Here is a 20,431-nt window from a genome sequence, read left to right as displayed (position 1 = left end):
GCCCGGCCGGCTGGGGGGGCCCGCGGGGGGCGGGGGCGGGCCCTTGCTCACGTGCTCGCCGCTCTGCTCTTAACCCGGCCCGCCGCCCCGCCGGGATGGCCGCGGCCGGAGCGCGCTGAGCTGGGCGCCCTCCCAGCCGCCGCCGCCCGCGCCCCCCGCCCCCCGCCCGGCCGGCGCCCCCGCCCGCGGCTCCCGCAGCGGCGCCGCCCCGCCCCCGCCCCGCCGCCCGCTCCGCCGCCCGCTCCGCCGCCCGCCGCCCGCGCCGCTCGCCGCCGCAGCCCCCGGACCCGGCGGATTATGAGCCATGAGGCGGCTGCGGCGCTGGGCGTTCGCGGCACTGCTGCTGCTGCTGCCGCTTCTCCCCCCGCCCGGTGAGTGACCCCCGCCCGGCCCGGCGCCCCCTCCCTGCCCCCGCCCCTGCCCGGGTTTTGCGGCGGTTTCTGCTGCAGCCACGTTTTCCTGCAGTGCTCGGGGTGGCAGCGGGTCCAGGGCGCGGGAGATGGGGGTGCGGGGGAGGAGGGAGGGTGCGTGCACCCACCTGTCCCCATCCGGCCCTCTTGACCGCGGTCATTCCCCTGCCGCCGGCCAGTGCACTCTGCAGGTCTCTGCAGATTGGGGGGTGGGGGGGCAGTCGTGACGGGCGGGTGGGAGTGAAGCTTCTGGCCCCCTCTCCATCGGGCTCTTCCCTCTGCAAGGCAGCAGATCCCCCCAGGGCTCCAGGGGCCACACCAGAGTGGGGGATGGGGGGAGCCCACCCGTTCCCAAGTCTCTTGCCCCACGATGGGCATCTGCCTGCAGCTATGGCCTTGTCTCCCCAGGTCTTGGGATCCGGGGTCCTGCCGGAGCTCTGCGCTGGCGGGTCTCACCCCAGTTGGGAGTCTCAGAAGCCCCTGAGGTCACAGAGCCCAGCCGTCTCGTAGGGGAGAGCTCTGGGGGAGAGGTCCGAAAGCAGCAGTTGGACACCAGGGTCCGCCAGGAGCCACCGGGTGGCCCGGTGAGTGCGGCTGGGGGCTGAGGCCAGGGGTCTGGAGCAGGCCCAGGAGGCCATGGGGCAGCCAGGGTTGGGACGCCTCCCCAGTGGCTGGCTCCTGCAGCTTCCCCTTCTGTACGGTGGGCCACCAAGTGGGTGCTGGAGCCCACTAGTGGAAGCACCCACCTGCCCCGCTCCAGCACCCCTCCCTTCATCATAGGACTCCCCTGCTCTCAGTGGGTCCGAATGCCCAGCCGTGGTCAGCCTTCTGCCAGCCCCCACTCTTCTCCTGCCAAAGCAAGTGGTTCTACTCAAACGGGGCTTGGGTAGGGCAGTGGCGGCAGGGAGAAGCAGCTAAGAGCCAGTCAGGGGTTAGGGCTCCAGGTTCTGGCCACAGCCACCTTCAGTGGACTCTTATGGAACAGCTTAGTGCTTGCTCCTGCTTCGGTTTCCCCTGTGCACTCATAATGCTTGCTCTCCTTCCTGCCCTCGCTGAGGATGGGGGTTCGAGGCCCCAAGCTCACCCACAGATGTCAGCTCTGCCTGCCCCTGTCCCTTTTGGCTGCCAGGCCCCTCCTGCCTCCCAGAGGAAGGTTAGGAATGAAGGAGATTAATTGCAATTAATAATTAATTAATATCATGTGAATAATAATCACCCAGATGGAATATTCATTCAGCATGCCTCGGCTCTCCAGGAGCTGGAAGCTGAAAGTTCGCCAGGCAGTGGGGGCGGCGGACAGCGGGCCGGCAAAGGCCTGGGAGAAACAGGAGGTGTAGAGGAGAGACTCAGAGGAGGGGTACAACCAAGGTCTGGGAAGTTTTGGCAGCTGGGAGTGGTGGGAGGTAAATTGGGCTGGGCACAGGGAGGAGGAAGGAGGGAAACGGAGGCTAACGTTACCGACATCTGTCAGACTGGCATCTGGCCCTGCCTAATGTACTTGGTTAAAAGCCCTTAGGCGGCGGAGGGGGCTGTGGGGAGTGCAGGAGGGGGATACTCGGGAAATGGAAAGGAGCAGGAAGGCAGCATGCATAATAGATGGACCATCACTCAGGGCAGTGTGCAGGGGGGAGGGGGTGGCTAATGGTCCCGGGCAGGCAGGCCTGGGTGGGGGTAGGTGTGGGGGAGGGGAGGGGGTGGAGGCGGCCCTCTGCACCTGCCCAGGCTCCCTGGGAGGTGGTAGATGGGTACTAGGGATGATCCCAGGGCCAGAGATGGGGTGTCCTGGCAGGATTTGGCCCTTAGTCCCACTTTCTTCCCTGGCGTCCCCCTCACCTGTGACCTGTGGGCGTCAGGGCTGTGCTGGCTGGGAGCTGACCGCCCCCTGACTGCTGGGACTCCTGGCTGGTGCTTTAGGGGATGTGCAGATTGGAGGATGGGGCGATGCCACCAGGGGTCAGAGGACAGAGATGAGGGAAAGCATGGGGGCCGGGTAGGGCTGATAAGTGGGGTGCTCCTTCAGCCTAGTTCTTCCTGAAGAGAGGGGGGTTCTGGGCTATGGCAGTGCCTGTGCCTGTGTGGGGACATCAGGATGGGCGCAGTTGGGCAGGGTGGTTGGGTGTGCAGGGATGGATGTCTCTGAGTCCTGAGTAAGTGTGGCATGTGTGCATGCAATGTGTGTGTGAGTGACTGCGTGATTGTGCCCCCGGGGGCAGGGCTGGGAGTGGAGGCTTCCGTGGGTCCTCTCCAGTGGGGGTCTCTCTGGGACTGAGCTTTCTCAGGGACCTCACTGCAGCTGCCCCAGGGGACTTACTCATGGCCCTGCCTTGTCCCCTGAGTTTCCCCTGAGGTGGAATACTCACAGCTCTGTAAGGCAGGTGACTTTTGTCTGCCCATTTTGCGGATGAGCAAACTGAGGCTCAGAGAGTTTAGGTAACTTGCCCAAAGCCAATCGGATCTTAAGCAGTGGAGCCATTTTCTCTGAGACCAGGGCACTTTCCACGGCACCATTCTGCCTCCAGAGACTCTGGATTTGGGCACAGAGGGCACTCACCAAGCCCACCCAGTGCCAGTTGGAGGAAGGCTGAGGGAGACAAAAAGACATGTCCAGGGTATTGCCCCCTGACCGGAAGGAGACATTGCAACGCTCTGTCTCCCACCTGGCATTTCTCCCTGGAGCACGTGTGCCCTGGGGGCTGATGGTAGAGCCAGCGCAGGGTCCCAGCAGGAGGGCCCGCCCTGGCAGGCACGCCTGGAAGTTATTTCATTGGGATCCCAGGCCAGCAAGGGGTTGGGTCAACAGCAAGGTCTCCATCTGCTGTGGGTCATGCGGCAACTCTGAGGCACATGCTGGCTGACGGGGCTGGGGTGGCGCGGCCTTGGGTGTTAACCTGCTCTGGCCTGGGCCTGGTCCTGTCACCCCTCTGAGCCCCAGCTTCCTGATCCCCAACATCAGGGCGATGATAACATTAATCTCAGCCTCACTCACCCAGGAGGCGGGATGGGAAAGGCTTTGTGAGCCCAGGTCTCCTCACTTTTGTGAGGGGAGGACGGGGGAGAGGGAAGGTGACCAGAAGTTAGAAGCTAGAGAAATTATGATTTACTGGGCCCTTCCTGGGGCAGGCACTGTTCTGCCTTTACACGTATTGATTTATGTCATGCTCATCACAGCTCCAGGAGGTGGGGCTGTTATGACTCCCATTTTACAGATGAGGAAACAGGCACAGAGAGGTGAAGTAACTACCCCAGGTCACACAGCACTTAAGTAGCAGAGTCAAGATTGATACCCAGAGCAGCACTCTTAACCAGTGCACTGCCTGCCTCTCGCTCAGGGTGAAGAGGGGCGTAGGGGACCCTTTGCCCTCTTTGCCACTGCTCTCAACATTTCCCCTCTGTCCTGCTTGGAAGCAGGCCCAGAGAGGTGGAGGAGCTTCTGGAAGTGCAGAAACCTGTGGTCACAGGGAGCTTCAGCTGAGGGGTGAGGCAGGAGAACAAGCAGAGCCACATTGTACAGTTGGGTTGGTTGTTCACTGCACAAGGTGCCTGGGCAAGGGAGCTGAATGAAACCGGTGGGCTCACGAGGCTGCATGTGTTCTGAGGGACCATTTTGCTAATCCACACGAAACTGCTGTGTGGGTCATACCTGCCCCTGGGGAAACCCAGACTCCTTCGGAACCAAGGGGAGGGCAGGATGAGGGTTAAGTGAATAGGGTGGGTGAGTGGAGGAGGGTCCCAGGCACAGGAGACTGACTCTCCTCTGAGCCAGCTTGGGGAGGGGACCTCAGTCACTGGGCTGAGCTCCTCTGAGAGCTGCCCAGACCAGCAGTTACTGGAAATGCTACCCAGAAGCCCTCAGCTGAGAGTGTGTGCTGCGGGGCTTGTGTTTTCTGGCTGCCGAGGGGTGGGGGACAGTCGGGTAAGGCTCAGTCCCCAGCCCTAGGAAGATGGCAGTCACAGGCAGGAGCCATAGGGTCCGTGCCTGAAGCCCCAGAAGCCCACGAGGGCCAAGGCCACGCTGTGGTCTCTGCGGCCAAGGTCGCAGCTTCATGCTGGGATCGGAGGGCGGAGGGGTCCCTGGGAGGGGCTGGAAGCTGGGGCTCAGCTGGCCCGGGGGTGCCGTGGACTGAGCCGCGAGGTTGGGCAGAGAGTGAGTTCACGCAGGCGGCTAGACATGGGTCTGAAAGGCTACACCAGGTGGCTTTGGGGCAAGGCTGCCGCAGTGGGGCCTGCTGCACTGTTTTGGGCCGAGTGCCCTGGGCCAGCCGCCACAGCCCCCGGACCCCGCCTTCCTCGTCCAGGGAGCGGGGCTGAGAGCGTCTCCGCTCACCCAGGCTGCTGCTCCAGTCGAGGAGAGGATGTGTGTCCCGTGTCCTGCCTGTCATCTGGCAAGAGTAGATGTTCCACATCTGGGAGGCCCGCCCTCCTGTGCTGGGCGGGGTGCCGGGCAGCCTGTGCTGGCCTGAGCGCTGGGGGTCAGAAGCAGGAGTCAGGGCGTTTGGGGGCACCTGTTAGGCTCTGGCGGTGTCAGTGCAGGGACAGTGTGGGCAAGAGTCTTGAGTGCTCCCCAGCCAGACTCCGGCCTGTGGCTGTGGCCCTGCCTGAGCACCCCTCCTGGCTGCCTGGAGGGACCCAGCTGCCCAGAGTCTGTCCCCAGAGGAACTAATGACCTGTAGGAAGTGACTCTGTCCTCAAAAATTTAGGTCAAATCCCGTTATTGGAAAGTCGTCCAGCTCTTCTCACTCTCTGGGGCTCCTGCTGCTCTGCTAAGTGGAGGGACGCCGGCCTGTCCGCTGCTGGCGGAGGGGCTCCTCCCGGTGGTTCCTGCTCTCTGGCTTCTCCCCACCTGCTGCCACCCAGCCGGTGAGGTTTATCCGGTTCCTCCAGGCCCTGTTTAGGTGGAACATTTACACTCCCTTCTTCATTGATTATTATTATTACTAATGCTTGATAACAAGTTAAAAAGCACTTTCATTTAATCCTCACAGCAAGCCCATTTTATCGATGGGAAACTGAGGCTCAGAGAGGTTAAACCTCAGCTCATTCAGGCCTTCTGACACCTTCCCACTCAACGTGAGTGTTGAGCCCCTGAGCAGGGCAAAGGCTGGCAGAGCCCTACTCCAGGGGACTACAGGTGGCCCATGTGAAAAGCTGGATCAGCCATCAAAGAAATCCACATCAAGAATAGTGGGCTGGGCCACCCCATGGCCGAGTGGCTACGTTTGCGCGCTCTGCTTCGGCAGCCCAGGGTTTCGCTGGTTTGGATCCTGGGCACAGACATGGCACGGCTTGTCAAGCCATGCTGATGCGGCGTCCCACATGCCACAACCAGAAGGACCTGCAACTAGAACATACAGATATGTACTGGGGGCTTTGGGGAAAAGAAGAAGAAAAAAAAGAAGGTTGGTAACAGACGTTAGCTCAGGTGCCAATCTTTTTTTGAAAAAAAGAAAAGAGCAGTGGGCCTAAAGGCCCAGGAGTGTGAGTGGCCACAGCCCCACGTGGGTTGGTGGGTGCCGGCTTCGCAGATGAGGGTGAGGAGGGGAGGGTCGTGGGAGGAGACGGAGGCTCGGGAGGAGGCATTCGGGGTGACGGAGGGGCAGCGTCTGGACATTCAGATTTTCTGGGGCGCTGGGAACCCTACAGCTCTTTAGTCTCCCTGTCTCAAGACTGGCCCTGGAGGTCTGGGGTGGAGGCCTGGCGTCTGTATTTGTGATTCTGGGACTTCTGGGGACCTTTGCCTCCTTCCCTCTGCACCCCGTCTCTGGCTGGGCCCGACATGGGGTGCAGAGGGGACCAGCGAGGCCCAGCCCCCTGAAGCAGATGCCTGAGGAGTGGATGGGCCCACGACAGGGAGGCCTCAGGGAGGGCACCGTCACCCCAGCCAGGTGGCCACAGCTGCCATGGCAGACACAGACCACAGACTCCAGCCTGAAGGTGCGACTTGACCCTGTACCTCCCCAGCGTGGCCCTGGGCCAGTCACCTCCAAGTGTCCCTCCGGGAGCCTCAGCCTCACATTTGTAAAGTGAGCGCCAGACGGCGGGGCGGTTGAGATCAAATGAGCTGGAGCACGTGAGAGCCGATGGCCGGGGAGCAGGAGGCAAGGGCAGGGCACAGGGTCGAGGCCCGGCTGGCTGGTCACCAGCAGTGCTGAGCTGGATGCAGAGGAGGGCAGGTGGCAGCGGACGGAAGGGGCTCCCGAGGGAGGGACTGAGGGGTCATGGGAGAGGTCAGGGGCAGGCCAGGCAAAGAGCAGTTTGGCTTTGATAGAACATGGGCCTAAAGCTTGGCTGGGGGCGGGTCTTAAGACTGGTGCCAGCGGGAGCCCCATCCCCAGGCGCCTGGGGTGCAGAACTCCTGGGCACTATGTGGGTTTGCCTGATCTTTCTTTCCCTTCAGACGGGGGTGTCCCCTTGAGTCCCCCCATCGGGCCAGGCCAGGCAAACCTGCCCAGCTCTCCAGTGCCCTCCTTTCCTCCCAGCGCCTCTGGTGGCTCCCCAGCCCCCGCAGCTGCCCTTGCACAGGTCTTATCTGGCCTGCGCCCTGTGTCCTGCTGGGGAACAGGGCACCAGGTTGGGAAGGGGGTGAGGCCCTGGCAGGCTGCAGAAGTGGTGGGGACAAAGAGGACCTGGTGTCTGTTCCCCCGTCAGTCTGGGCTTTCCCCAGACTGGGGGTCAGCTTGGTCCACACAGAGCGGGGAGGCCCAAGGGGTTAGCTCGCTGACTTCCGAGTGAGGGAGATTCTGCAAGCGCCAGGGCCAAGTGCCGGAATCCTCCGGGCCCAGCACGACCCCGCCGCACAAGCCAACCTCACAGCCTTGCATCCGGCCTCATCTTCCCATTTTCAGTGGGAAAGTCAGGCTCAGAGAGGTTGCTGGATCATCCCTGCGGCTACAAAGCCTGAGAGAGTGGAATCAGGGCAAGGGGCCTGGACAGGCTGCTCCTCTGGGTGGCCAGTGTGGGGGCAGGATAGGGGCTTGTTAGGAGGGGAGAGGGAGAGGAGGTGTGGTTGGGGCCAAGGGTAGGGGTAGAGGTGGAGCTGGTCGAGGCCCAGGGGCACGGGGAAAGCAGAGATGGTCCAGGCCCAGGGAGGAGAGAGATGCTATGACTCTTTGTCCTTGACTTTCTATTTTGAGTCTGATCGATGTTCTAGGGGCTCAGGATGGAGCTTGGAGCCTTGGTCAGCCTGGGATGGGGTGAGTCAGTGTCCTTGGGGCTCAGAGGGCTGCCTACCCAGGCCCTGGCCCCTTGCCTCACCTCACTGCCTCTCCCAGGGCCTCTCATGGACCCTGGGCCATCTCCATCTCACCTCACCTTTGCGGGGAGAAGGCCTTGGAAGCTGATTCCATAGGCTTGAATCCCAGCTCCACCACTTCTTAGCTGTGTGACCTTGGGCAAGTTAGTTAGCCTCTCTGTGCCTCAGTTTCTCCATCTGTCAGGCAAGGATAACAGAGGCATCTGTCCCACTGGGTTGTCGGGAAGATTAGATATGATCATCCTTGTAAAGCATGTAGAACAGTGCCTGGGTCACAATAAGTGCTCAGGAAGAATTAGGATCCTAGGTGGCTGATGAGGAAGCCGACCAGCACCAGGCTACGGATCTTGTGACACTGAGGATCTTGCCACCTGCTCCCCCGAAAAGAAAGGCAGCAAACAAAAGTCTCATGTGTGCACGGCCCGGGGGTGGGAGCCTCATCTAGGGGTCTGGATTTCAGGCTTCTTGAATGGACAGGGCTGGGAAGAAGGCTGCAGCCCCCCTTGGGCCTTTCTGCTTCTAGATCTTTGGTAAGACCTGAGGCCTGTAGGGGGCACCCAGGAACTGAGAAGGCCGATTCCCCCCAGACTCTCTCCTGCCCCTTCTCATGGGGCTGCTTTCTCTCCAGGCTCACTAGCTTCAGGTCTAGGGTCCCCACTCCCCGCAGTAGCTGGGTGCCCAGGCCTGGGAGGGCAGCCTTCCTGCTCGTGCCTGGTACGTTGCCATGGCAACCTGGAGCCTCCCAGCCCCACTGCAAAGGCCCCTCTAAAAAATTTATCAGGAAAACTTCCATGTTTAAAAATTAACTAGGGAATTGAAATATTAAAGATGAGCAGCTTTGGGCGAGGCAGATGCAATGGGCTTGGGGCAGAGGAGCCAAGTTCTCTCCTCCCGAAAGGATGGCCTCTGCCCATCACCCCAGCTTCCAGGGGCCCATGGTCAGCTCTAACGCACTCCACCGTCCACAGACTGCGAGGCCTCCTCCTCCATAAATGGAGGCGGGGGACAGGACAGGGGGACAGGAAGGGAGGGGCCTGCTTCAGCAGGGTCTGGGGGTCACACTGCACCCCATCTCCTGTTTGCCCCTTTCCCATGATGCTTCTGGGGGCCTCCCCCCTGAGGGTGGGGGATTGGGAGGTAGGGAGGCCCTGGCCTGCGGCAGGGGGCAGGCTGAGCTGCCCCTCTCCATCCCTGGTGCTCCCGTAGACTGGCCCCAGGGAGGCGCCTGCACAGGGAGGGGCGGCTGGCACTTGCCCCTACGCTGCTCGCTGTGCCCAGGGATGCACACTGTCCCCAGGAAAGGAGTAGGTTCTCTGAGGAAGATGAACTTGTGCAAAGCCTCTTCCCCCCAAATCAGTGGTCCCTGTGGCTGCTGGACTGGGCCATCCCCTCGCCAGGGCTACTCCCTGTTCTGGGCTTTCCCCGGTTCCCCTATTCCCACCTCCAGGCCTCCCTGGGCTCACTGCCCCTCTGCCCTCCCCCTGCCTCCAGCCTGCTCACCTGGCCCAGGTGAGTTTCGTCATCCCAGCCTTCAACTCAGACTTCACTCTGGACCTGGAGCTGAACCAGTGAGTGTGGCCTTGAGCCCGGGAGCAAGGGCAGCAGGCGGGCGGGCAGGGCAGGGCCTGGACTTGGCTGGTTGCGGGTGGGAGGGGGCCAGGCTGGGGCAGGGGACCTGGAGCTGAGCCGCAGTGGGCCCCCAACCTGACCTAGCCCCATCAGTGACCCCTTCCTGCCTCCCGCCTGCTCTGTTTCAGTCACCTCCTCTCCTCACAATACGTGGAGCGCCATTTCAGCCGGGAGGGGACAACCCAGCACAGCACCGTGAGTGCCTTTGGAAGGGGACGGGGGAGGTGGGGTGGGGAGACAGGTGGCCGGTGGATATGGGGTCCAGGGTATATTCTACACTCGGGATGAGCCCGACCCCTCAGGACCCTCCATCTCCCCACCTTGGGAGCTCCGGGGGTGGAGTCAGGGTGGCACATCGAATGGCATCGAGCCCTGCGCTGCCCTTGCCCGGCTCCCAACGTCAGCCTCGCAGCGGCCTCTGCCGGGCCCGGAGGCATTTGAGGACCCTCACGCTCCTGCCACCTCTCCTGGGAGGGGCAGTTGGGGAAATGCCCCTCTTGCCCAGGACCAAGGCCATGGGGATTCCTGGCTGCCCAAGACACCAGGGGCCCAGCCCTGGAGGCCCAGGGCCGAGCAAAGATGAATGAGTGTCTATAAATAGCTCCCGCAGCCTGTTCAGTAACTGGAGCACAAGTAATTCTGCAGGAAGCAGGGGTGGGCGCTGTTCCCCTCTGACCGGAGAGCTGGGCCAGCAGGACACCAGCTGCTCACAGTTCCTCAGCCACAGACCGTGTGCAGGGCTGGTCCACGGAGGCCACGGCGTCTGTGAACACACTGTGCGCGTGGAGGGCGGGGTACATGGCGTTCACCTGACTACGTGAGCTAAGTGCTTAGAAGAGTGCCTGGCTCGCAGAAGGTGCTCTCTGAACGTTAGCTCTTCTTGAAGGAGTCTGATCCCTGCAGCAGCCCAACAAAAGGTTAAGAACCACTGATGTAGTCCAACTTCCTCATTTGGAGGTGAGGTGAAGGAGGCCCAGAGAGGGCTAGGAATTTGCCCAGATTGAAACAGCACATTAGGGGAACACAGCTAGAGTAGAACCAGGGTATGCCTAGGGACTGCAGCCACCTGCACCCGTGGTAGCTTCAGCGGCCCTCCAACGACCTCCTGCCCTCGCGCCTGGGCGCAGGCGCAGGGCCACTCACGCTCTGCGGCTCCTCCAGGGGGCGGGAGACCACTGCTACTACCAGGGGCAGCTCCGGGGGAACCCTCGCTCCTTTGCCGCTCTCTCCACCTGCCAGGGGCTGCAGTGAGTATGGGGAGAGGCGGGGCGGCCGGGAAAAGCCTCCGGCCCCAGGCCCTGGGGACGGTGGGGAGCTGCGCCTCTCTCTCTGCAGTGGGGTCTTCTCTGACGGGAACTTCACCTACGTCGTGGAGCCCCGAGAGATGGCCAGGCCTCAGGAAGCCCCCCAGGTGAGACCCTCAGGTCCTCTCTGATGGCCCTGCCACAGGTCCCAGTGGCTGTTGTCCCAGTGGCTGTCGCTGCCTCCTCCTCTTCCTCCCTTGGTAACCTCAGCCTCACTGCCCTCCTCAGTGACCCCAGCTCTGGTTCCCTCCCCCTGTGTCCCCAGCTCCAATGTCCCCTCTGTCCCCCAGGTAACCTTCCATTGGGCTCCAGTGTCCTTTGCCCCTATCTCTCATGGCGCCCCCCAGGTCTTGACCCCGGAATCTGAGCATCTGGGAGATCAGATCCGACATGGGAGCTCTGGCCAGTTCTGGGTCATCCTGGGGTGGGGTGGGGGAAGGACTGGAGCTGTCCCCCCAACTGGGCTCAGAGCAGACCTGGCTGGCCCCCAAGAACTAATTCCCCTTCATTGCAGGGACCCCTTCCCCACCTCATTTACCGGACCCCTCTCCTCCCAGCCCCCCTTGGATGCAGAGAACCAGGTAAGGGAGGGAAAGTGGGGCTGGGGAGGGGGCCGGTTGTGCCTCCCTCACCTGCCCCCTCCCCTCAGGCTGCCTGTTCACTGCCCCCGCCCATTCTGCTCCTCCGAACCGGCCGAGGCTGAGAAGGAAAAGGCAGGTACGGGGGCCCGCACAGACCTCGGGCTGCAGAGACCTCAGGCTGTGGTCCAGAGCAGGAGCACACCCCTATCCATGGCTGGGGCAAAGGAGGGCTCAGACTGGTGTGTCTGGGGGCTGGGGAACCATCTCTGGAAGGAGGCCCCCCACCCCATTCCCTAACATCGGTGACCACACACGTCCCCATGGTGGACAGACTGAGGCCGCCTGCCCTTGTACCAAGGCTGGGGAGGGATGGCCAGTGGGCTGCTGGCACTGTCTCTGGCTGGGTCCAGCTCCTCTTCCTCGAGCCTGTCCATGGCTTCAGGCATGGAGGGGACTGATTCCAAGTGCCCACCCACCCTCCAGGTCCGCCGGGGCCACCCTACAGTGCACAGTGAGACCAAGTACGTGGAGCTGATCGTGATCAATGACCACCAGCTGGTAAGTTCCCAGGCTGGGGGTGACTCTGAGAGGAGGGGTCAGAACGAGCTTCACCCTCCACCACTCTTCTCTCTCTCAGTTTGAGCAGATGCGACAGTCGGTGGTCCTCACCAGCAACTTTGCCAAGTCCGTGGTGAACCTGGCAGATGTGGTGAGCAGTCCTCCCTCCCCTCCCCCCACCCCTCACAGCCCACCCCACACATCCTTGGGGTGAGCTCTATCAGCTTCTGTCTCCCCACTTCCTGGAGGGACACACTGAGGCCCTCCTCTAGCCATGTCCCCTCCCCACACCCCTCTTCCAGCCCCCTCCTCATCTTTTCCCCTCTGGGCCCAGATGTACAAGGAACAGCTCAATACCCGCATCGTGCTGGTTGCCATGGAAACGTGGGCAGATGGGGACAAGATCCAGGTGCAGGATGACCTCCTGGAGACCCTGGCCCGGCTCATGGTCTACCGGCGGGAGGGCCTGCCTGAGCCCAGTGATGCCACCCACCTCTTCTCGTGAGTCCCCCACCCCATGCTTCCTGCCAGCCTCTGCTGGTTGCCATGGTGCACAGGGTTATTGAACACCTGCTCTGTGCCAGGTGCTCTTGGAGGATTGGGGACTGGGCCCACCTTGCTCCTGCCCCCAGCCACTTGCAACAGGCTTGGCATCTCCCCTGCATCTGGGGCTGATGCCCCTTTTCTCTACCCCAAGTGGTCTTCCTCAGCCCACCCCCTCCCCTTCGCCCCCTCTCCGCCTTTCACACTGTCCTAACATCCCTTCCTCAGCGACCCAGTGCCCTGGTGGGAAAATCTGATAAAAGGTCTTTGCAGTTAGAGATGATCCAGTTGGAACCTCTCATTTGTCTTACGGGCAGATGAGCCCACAGAGGGGAAGGGGCTTGCCTGAGGTCACACAGGCTGACACGAAGGGCAGTGCTTACCTCCCCAAGGAAGGGCTCTAGCACGGGAGGCCTCCTAGTCTCCCCCTCCCGGCCCAGGGGAGCCACTGGGGTGAGGGGCAGGGGTTTCTCCTGACAACCCTCTCCCTTCCAGGGGCAGGACTTTCCAGAGCACCAGTAGTGGGGCTGCCTACGTGGGGGGCATCTGCTCACTGTCCAGGGGAGGGGGTGTGAATGAGGTGAGCAGCGTGGGTGCACGGCTGGGATGGGGGGTTGGAGGGAAAGGGCCTGTGCCTTTCGGAGGGATGTAGACATCTTTTTGCTCCATCTTCCTCACCCCAAGTATGACAACATGGGGGCCATGGCAGTGACCCTGGCCCAGACGCTGGGGCAGAACCTGGGCATGATGTGGAATAAACACCGGAGCTCAGCAGGTATCAGTGAAGACCCTGTGTGGCCCCACAACCAGCCCAGACCCACACCCAGCAGCTCTAGAAGTGAAGAGGGTGTCCATGGGGGGGGGGAGGGGTGATCCTCCACTCTCCCTTATATCCACCTGGCTCACCTCTCAGGGGACTGCAAGTGTCCGGACAACTGGCTGGGCTGCATCATGGAGGACACTGGGTGAGTTCTTGGGGGAGGGTCTTGGGCGAGGGGAGTCCTAGAGGGAGCACTGGGTGGCAATCTGGACCCGGTGGCCTCAAGAGAGCCAGATCTCGGGACCACTCAGGATTCCAAGAAGCCCAGTTTTCAGCGGACACTGCACAGGGAGTCCCAGATTCCCCTGCCGGACACCAACGCTGGCCAGACTGTAGTGCGCTCTGTCGCCACTGGGGGCCGCCAAAGCCTCGTTTGAAGGCGCCTTCTCTCCTCGGCGCCCCAGCCTCCGACTCCAGCTTTGGAGAGGGCGCCGGAGAGAAGTCCCCCGCCCACTCCCGCTTGATGGGCAGGCGGGACGATCCTCGTGCAGTCTCCGGGTACATAGATTCTCAGCCTCCTCGAGATGGTGACCGAGTTCCCCGTTGCATCCCATCCCCAATCTTGAGAAGGGGCGAGGGAGTGTGCCGGAGGGGAGGGCACGAGCCGGGCCCCAGCGGCACCGTCCCCTTACCCCTGCCCAGGTTCTACCTGCCCCGCAAGTTCTCGCGCTGCAGCATCGACGAGTACAACCAGTTTCTGCAGGAGGGCGGCGGGAGCTGCCTCTTCAACAAGCCCCTCAAGGTACCAGCCCCGGGGCGGGGAAGGTGGGAGCGGGGCTTGCGCAGGATCTTGACCAGACTCCCGACACCCCTTTGCCCGTCCAGCTCCTGGACCCGCCTGAGTGCGGGAACGGCTTCGTGGAGGCGGGAGAGGAGTGCGACTGCGGCTCGGTGCAAGTAAGTAATTACTGTGGGCGCCAGGTGGGGTGCAGGAGACACCAGTGCCCTCGAGGGTGGGCCCGGGTGGGCAGGATGCGGGCTCGCCTGCCTCCCTCCCTTTCTCCCCGCCTCTCTCAGGAGTGCAGCCGCGCGGGCGGGAACTGTTGCAAGAAATGCACCCTCACTCATGACGCCATGTGCAGCGACGGGCTCTGCTGTCGCCGCTGCAAGGTGAGGGGGACCCGCCGCTGGAGAGGCAAGGAAGCGCGACCTGCAGGGACCGGGGCTACTGAAGTTCTGATGCGGGGCGGGACTTAGGGAGGAGCCGCTGGAGGCGGAGCTAATCTGGAGGAGTGGGGCTTGACCGGAAGAAAGCCCCAATGCGGAGGGGAACGGCGGGGCGTGCGGCCCTGGGCCTGTTGGAGGCGGGGCTACAAGGAGCGGGGCGGGGCCCCTGCGGAGACGCGGGGGGCGGGGCGGTGAGCGGGCCTCGGGGGCTCTGAGTCGGCTGCAGCGGGCAGCCCCCGGGTCCACGGTTCCTGCCTGAGCCCTGGGAACGCATCCTTTTCCCAGTACGAGCCGCGGGGAGTGTCCTGTCGAGAGGCAGTGAACGAGTGCGACATCGCGGAAACCTGCACCGGGGACTCGAGCCAGGTCCGGCCGGCCGGCCGCCCTGCGGAGCGTGGGGCGGGGCAACCCCTATGCCTATCGGTTTGGCTTTCGGGCGACTGTTCTCCGGGCCCCTCTGCTTCGCTGCTGGCGTCGCCGCCGCTCATCAGCCTGTTTCCTCATCTGAAAAGAGGGTTCTTCATGCCTCTTGGCTTTGCACCTTCAATCATTAAACCATTATTTATAGTCTGGCTGGTGTTCCCAGCGCCTGGTGTAGTGCCTGCCGTGTGCTAGGGATCAGAGTGGTAATACTAGTTAACATCTCTTAAGTCCTTATTTGTGCCAGGTGTGTAGTTCCCCAGCCCTGTGAAGCAGATTAGGGGAACAGGGAGACTGGGGAGCCTATGGCACTTGCCAGTCTGCATGGTCTAAGATCCAAGCCAGACCTCTTGTACTTGACATGGAAGAGCCCTGTCACATGAGCCCCTACATGGGGGGCATTTGACACCCCTTCATTCCTTCCTGGGGCTGCTCTGCTCAGTCCAGCCCCTCTTTCCGCAGTGTCCCCCTAACCTGCACAAGCTGGACGGTTACTACTGTGATCATGAACAGGTATGATGGCGTGTGGGCTCCTCCCCTCGGGGCCTGTCTCAGTACAGTCTGTCTGGTCTCCATTCTGACCACTCAGTGTCTCAGTCCCTTGTCTGCTGTTTGTCCCTTAGGGCCGCTGCTACGGAGGTCGCTGCAAAACCCGGGACCGGCAGTGCCAAGCCCTTTGGGGCCATGGTCAGTCTTTGGCTAGGGATGGGAGGGGGGACTCTGGAGGACCCAGAATTGAGAGACTGGGCAGGTTCTGAATATGCCCTCCAGCAACTGTGTGGCTCCCCAGGATCTCAGGACCCAGCTTGACTGGGGCTCGGGCCAGTGTTGGGTCCAGGTGGGCTCTGGGGTGAGGGGAGTGACACCTGGCATCATCTCCTTATAGCGGCTGCTGATCGATTCTGCTATGAGAAGCTGAACGTGGAGGGGACAGAGCGTGGGAACTGCGGGCGCAAGGGGTCAGGCTGGGTCCAGTGCAATAAACAGTGAGTTGCCAAGGCTCCTGGTTGGGCCTCCCCAGCTCTGGGGCTAGGGAGGGTTTTTTCGGAGATAGAGCAGCAGGTTCTCCCAGGACGAGCCTTTGAGTCTCAAATGGGAGAATACATGAAAAATCAGGGGATGGGGAGAGGGCAGATTCAAGTTCAATAGCTGGGTCTGAGGTCAGACTTGGGGCTCACTGTTTCCATGCGGCCCCACAGGGACGTGCTCTGTGGCTTCCTCCTCTGTGTCAACATCTCTGGAGCTCCTCGGCTGGGGGACCTAGGAGGGGACATCAGCAGTGTCACCTTCTACCACCAGGGCAAGGAGCTGGACTGCAGGTGTTGGCCAAGGACCATGGCTGGGGAAGGGGAAGTTGCAGCTGTGATGGGGTGGGGGGCAAGGGCCGAGGCTAGCAGTGCCATTTCCCCAGGGGTGGTCATGTGCAGCTGGCTGATGGCTCAGACCTGAGCTACGTGGAGGACGGCACAGCCTGTGGGCCCAACATGCTGTGCCTGGATCATCGCTGCCTGCCAGCCTCTGCCTTCAACTTCAGCACCTGCCCTGGCAGCGGGGAACGCCGCATCTGCTCCCACCATGGGGTGGGTGCCTGGAGGCCAGGGATGGTAGGAGGGCCTAGCAAGAGGAGACAGGGTCCTGCTCACCTCTGCTGGCCCCGCCCCACCTGTAGGTCTGCAGCAATGAAGGGAAGTGCATCTGTCAGCCAGACTGGACGGGCAAAGACTGCAGTATCCACAACCCCCTGCCCACGTCTCCACCCACAGGGGAGACCGAGAGATATAAGGGTGAGGCTGCGGCTGGCCAGGGTGGGCTCTATCCTTCCTGTTCTCCATGCCTGTGCCTGCCAACCTACCAACTGAGCCCTGCCCTCCTCCCTAGGTCCCAGCGGCACCAACATCATCATTGGCTCCATCGCCGGGGCTGTCCTGGTTGCAGCCATCGTCCTAGGCGGCACGGGCTGGGGATTTAAGTAAGAGACACCCCCCCCCCCCACCACACACCCCCTGGCATCCTCGGGGGTTATCAGAACCCCAGTCTGGTGGAGCTAAGGGGGCCTCCCTGAGAGGTTAGCTAAACCAGAGCTCACACATGACAGTCCAAGTCAGCCCACGGGGTCCTGTTTTAACATTTAAAAAATTGCTTGCTCACATTTAGAAACAGGAGAGTTTACATTAAGAATCCTGATTTCCAGCTTCTCTTGAAAAGTAAGCGGATCAGGCGCCCCTGTGCCTCACTGCCTCCCAGCACAGCCACAGAGGGGAGCTGAGCAGGGCTGCCTGAGACAGGGCCTGCATCCCCTGTCCCTAGGCCCCACCCAGCCTAGGGTGTTCCGTGTCTGGGGCCCTGGAGCTCGTCTAACCCCGAAATGTGCAAGGAGGGACCTGAGGCCCAGGGTCTTACAGTGTGTCAGTTGTGGAGTCAGGACTCAGACCCAGCCCCCAACTTCAGGAGGTCTTCTCGATGTCTCTCCCTGGGCCTGTCATTAGTGTCCAGGCCCCGGGCCCATCTCTGGGGCAAGGAGTCTCCTGGGAGCCAGAAGGCCCCTGCCTGAGAGAAGGGGAAGGTCACAGATGGCTCCTTTTCCTTTCTCTGCCTCTCCTCTCCTCGGCTCCTGAAGAAACATCCGCCGAGGAAGGTACGACCCGACCCAGCAGGGGGCAGTGTGACGCCGGCCACGTCATCCCTCCCGCTGTCCCTGTCTCCTCCATCTCATTCGTCACCTCGCATTCTGTTGATGGGGAGCTAGGGGGTGATTCTCCTACCCGCACTGTCACTGCTGTCACTACCGGGGTGGGAGAACTCACTCTGGGAAGAAAGTTCTCAGCCGCCCTTGCCCCCTTCTCTAGCTGCCCATCTCCTCAGGCCTGGTCCATTTACTCCTACCCTGCCTAAGGCCAGATCACCCTGGCCAGGTGGACCCTGGAGCTGTGCCCCCCACAGCCCCTGTCCCCTGGGAAGGGAGCCTACTTCTGTGTCCCATCTGTTTTGTCTTCCATGTCACCGCTGTCTGACCTCCTGCCAGATCCCCTCCCTGGCCAGCCTGTGATTTGCTGCCTCCAGGGCCCAGCCCTGACCTCCCAGGGCCCGGCTCAGGGGCTCTCCCCCTGGGCCCTGCCTCAAAGTCTCCCTCGATGCCCCCTCTCCGTTCCAGGTCCGGAGGGGCCTAAGTGCCACCCCCCCTCCCTCCGAGCCTGGCACCCACCGTCTCCACCCTGAACCACGAGGCTGCCCCTGCCCAGCCACAGAGGGAGGCACCATGCAAATGTCTTCCGGGCCCAAGCCCTTCAACTCCTGGCCCCACAGGGGGTTGGGTTGGGGGGCGGGGGGGGGGCGACTGTGGCCCTGCCCTTCACACCACCAGGGTGGACCAGGCCTGGAGGGCATTTCCCTCATGGTCCCCCACCCCACCTCATGTGGCTTTGGCCTTGAACACCAACTCTCCCTGTGTGAATGTAACTTCCATCATCACAGATTGCCACAGCTCAAGTCGGGGGGGGGGGGGGGCTGCGGCTAGAGGGATGCCCCAGTGGGGCAGGTGGCCACCAGCGGACATGCCTGGGATGGCCCCTCACAAAACCAGGCAGCTGGGACCAGGGTTTTCGCTCTCTGGGACTTAGGGGGAGGGGACCGACATCTGCATTTTTTTCTTACTGAATCTTTATGTGATGAATGTAACCATGGGGGTGCTGGGGCCAGGGCACTTGTGGGGATCTTTTGACATTTGCAGGAGGGCCCAGAGGAACGGAGGCATGGCCGTCCCCTGGGCCCTCCCCTGGGATGAGCACCCTAGAACCCTCTCCCTGAACACAGACGTCCCCAAGCCAGACAGGGGCCAGGCATCCCTGCTTGCCTCTTCCGCCCAGCCCTGCTGAGCTTGGAGAAAAGTCCGAGTGCTGATTCAAACCAAAGCTGCCTGTTCCGTGCCCAAGGCCTGGGTCATGGGCATGGTGACCACGTGTCCCAGATTGTCTTCAATTCCAAAATGACTGTCGTGCTGTCCCTACCAGGACGCATGTATTTGGGGGTCTAGAAAACATAGTCCCTGAAATAAAATGGCACCTTCCCCCTTTCAAGAAGGGTGATTCTGGGGCTGACTCAGGGTTTAGGTGCCCTCTGGCGTGCCTAGAGGTCCCAGGCTGGGCCATCTTCCCAGGAAGGACTCTCCCAAGTAGGAAGGCCAGGAGTGGCCCAGTGCCTGGAGAGTTAGGGGCTCTGCCTGTGATGTGCAAGAGGAGGTAGAAAAAGGCAGGTCTCATGTATGATCCTCAGCTTCTAGAAAAGTCCTCAAGGCCCAGTCACACCATTCCGCTCCTTACCCCATTCCAGGGCCGAGTAGTAAGTTTACAGTTGTCCCCATTACGTCCTCTGATCCCCCTGCAGCCCAGCCTGAGAGCCAGGCTGAATTCCTCAATCCTCCCGCAGTCCTGTCCATGGCCTTCCCTCCCTCATGACGCTTGCTTGGGACAGGAGCCCTGGCTCCTCAACTGCTGAAAACCAGCTGCAGGGGCAAGATGGGGGTCCAGCTACCTTATGGATGAAAGCCACAAATGAACGGAGCCCCTCCCCTCAGAGATACCCCACCAGCACTGAGCAGGGGTTTCTGAACACCCCAGGGCCTTTGAGCTGCCTGTTTCAGTCCCTCTGTTTCTGGGGCATCTCTGAGGAAGAATCATGGAGGAAACAGCTCCCTGTTTAACTGTACCACCCCTCAGGGCAAACCAGGGGCTGAGACCCATTGACACCCTTTTAGGTGGCCGGATGCGGCTACAGTGGGGTCCTCAATACTGAGCTCCAGCTGGCACTGCCCAACAAGCGGGGGTAGGTGGGCCACCCCTCTGGCCAGTCCTGCTCCACTGGTCCCACAGGCTGGGGCAGGGGCAGGAGGGTAAGGGCTGGGTTTTGCACTATTGCTGCGATAACCTTAAGGCATCCTCTGGTGGTACACACGTGCACACAGGTGGCGATGCATCTGGCACAAGCACTTGGATCCAAATCATACAAGTGTGAACAGTTCTGCACACGGGCACGTCTGTGTGCACGTACATGGGGGTGGGAGTGAGGATGTGGACAATGCTAGACTTCCTGTGACCAGTCCACGTGGCTCCCAGCTGTCTGCATCCTCCTGCCCCACCCTAGGAGTGCCCGCCCTGGCAGCGCCCAGGGAGGAGTGGAGGCTGCACTGGCCTGGGCCTGGAACTGGCTCCATACAGCATCCTGTAAATATGTCATCTGGGGCTTGGGGTGGGAAGGCAGGGACAGGCGCATCAATTAAAGATCATGTCCTGGGGCTTCCATGGAGCTCAAACCAACCTGTGTCTCTCTTTTCTGTAAATGACTGCACTGTGACCCAGGACCCTTCCCTGTCCTCCTGGCCCTGCAGGGAGCAGGATGAGACAGAACACGGGAAGTGAGTACACAGGACAGGGCTCCGGGAGGAAGGGGCTTCCATTCACGGCCAGGAATCAGGCACTGACTGGGTGTGGGCCTGGCCCTTCCACCCCTCGGCTCTTCTAGCAAACATAACTGCCCTCCTGGCTTCAGCAGAGCAGAATGGAGGTGAGCGGGAAAGCATCTTGCCAAAAAGCAGGAGACCCAGCTTCCCTTTTATGGTTGAAGCCAGGGTAGCCTCTCCTCACCTCCCAAGAGATTCCAGAAATCCGGTGCCAAGGGCGCGGTGCTCTTGGGCCTGCGGAGAATTTGCTGTTGTCTCACCTCTGCTCCCTGCTGTCGTGCTTGGGGCAGGAAGGGAC

General features: G+C 61.7%; 1 protein-coding gene across 7 annotated transcripts; it reads left to right on the top strand.

The window, feature by feature from the left end:
* Positions 1–207: 207 nt before the first annotated feature.
* Positions 208–19,990, top strand: ADAM11 (ADAM metallopeptidase domain 11). Of its 7 annotated transcripts, none has more exons than XM_070561782.1 (27): positions 208–371; positions 819–994; positions 9,151–9,227; positions 9,417–9,483; positions 10,450–10,535; positions 10,624–10,699; positions 11,107–11,173; positions 11,242–11,309; positions 11,657–11,731; positions 11,811–11,882; positions 12,066–12,232; positions 12,770–12,854; positions 12,959–13,049; positions 13,188–13,239; positions 13,737–13,836; positions 13,920–13,991; positions 14,112–14,204; positions 14,547–14,627; positions 15,144–15,194; positions 15,305–15,368; positions 15,568–15,667; positions 15,881–16,000; positions 16,093–16,261; positions 16,351–16,465; positions 16,560–16,650; positions 17,299–17,316; positions 17,833–19,990. In XM_070561782.1, exons 1-27 carry the CDS (start codon positions 305–307, stop codon positions 17,846–17,848), a joined length of 2,316 nt encoding a protein of 771 aa, XP_070417883.1. In that variant the 5' UTR covers positions 208–304; the 3' UTR covers positions 17,849–19,990. The 7 variants fall into 7 exon arrangements, with proteins under 7 accessions (XP_070417883.1, XP_070417881.1, XP_070417880.1 ...); XM_070561780.1 differs by having other exon boundaries at positions 215–371; positions 17,168–17,316; XM_070561786.1 differs by having other exon boundaries at positions 283–371; positions 11,242–11,305.
* Positions 19,991–20,431: the final 441 nt, after the last annotated feature.

The sequence above is a fragment of the Equus przewalskii genome, chromosome 10 (genome assembly GCF_037783145.1).
Source record: "Equus przewalskii isolate Varuska chromosome 10, EquPr2, whole genome shotgun sequence".
Lineage (NCBI taxonomy): Eukaryota > Metazoa > Chordata > Mammalia > Perissodactyla > Equidae > Equus > Equus przewalskii.
The sequence above is the reverse complement of the archived record's forward strand: the minus strand, read 5'-3'. Positions and strand labels throughout refer to the sequence as shown.

Excerpts from the sequence above, each read along its gene's own strand:
- ADAM11 (XM_070561779.1), top strand. The coding sequence starts at position 305 with ATGAGGCGGCTGCGGCGCTGGGCGTTCGCGGCACTGCTGCTGCTGCTG. Across the intron at positions 10,536-10,623 it reads TCCACCTGCCAGGGGCTGCA|TGGGGTCTTCTCTGACGGGA; the intron begins GTGAGTATGGGG and ends CTCTCTCTGCAG. Across the intron at positions 11,174-11,241 it reads CCTTGGATGCAGAGAACCAG|GCTGCCTGTTCACTGCCCCC; the intron begins GTAAGGGAGGGA and ends CCCTCCCCTCAG.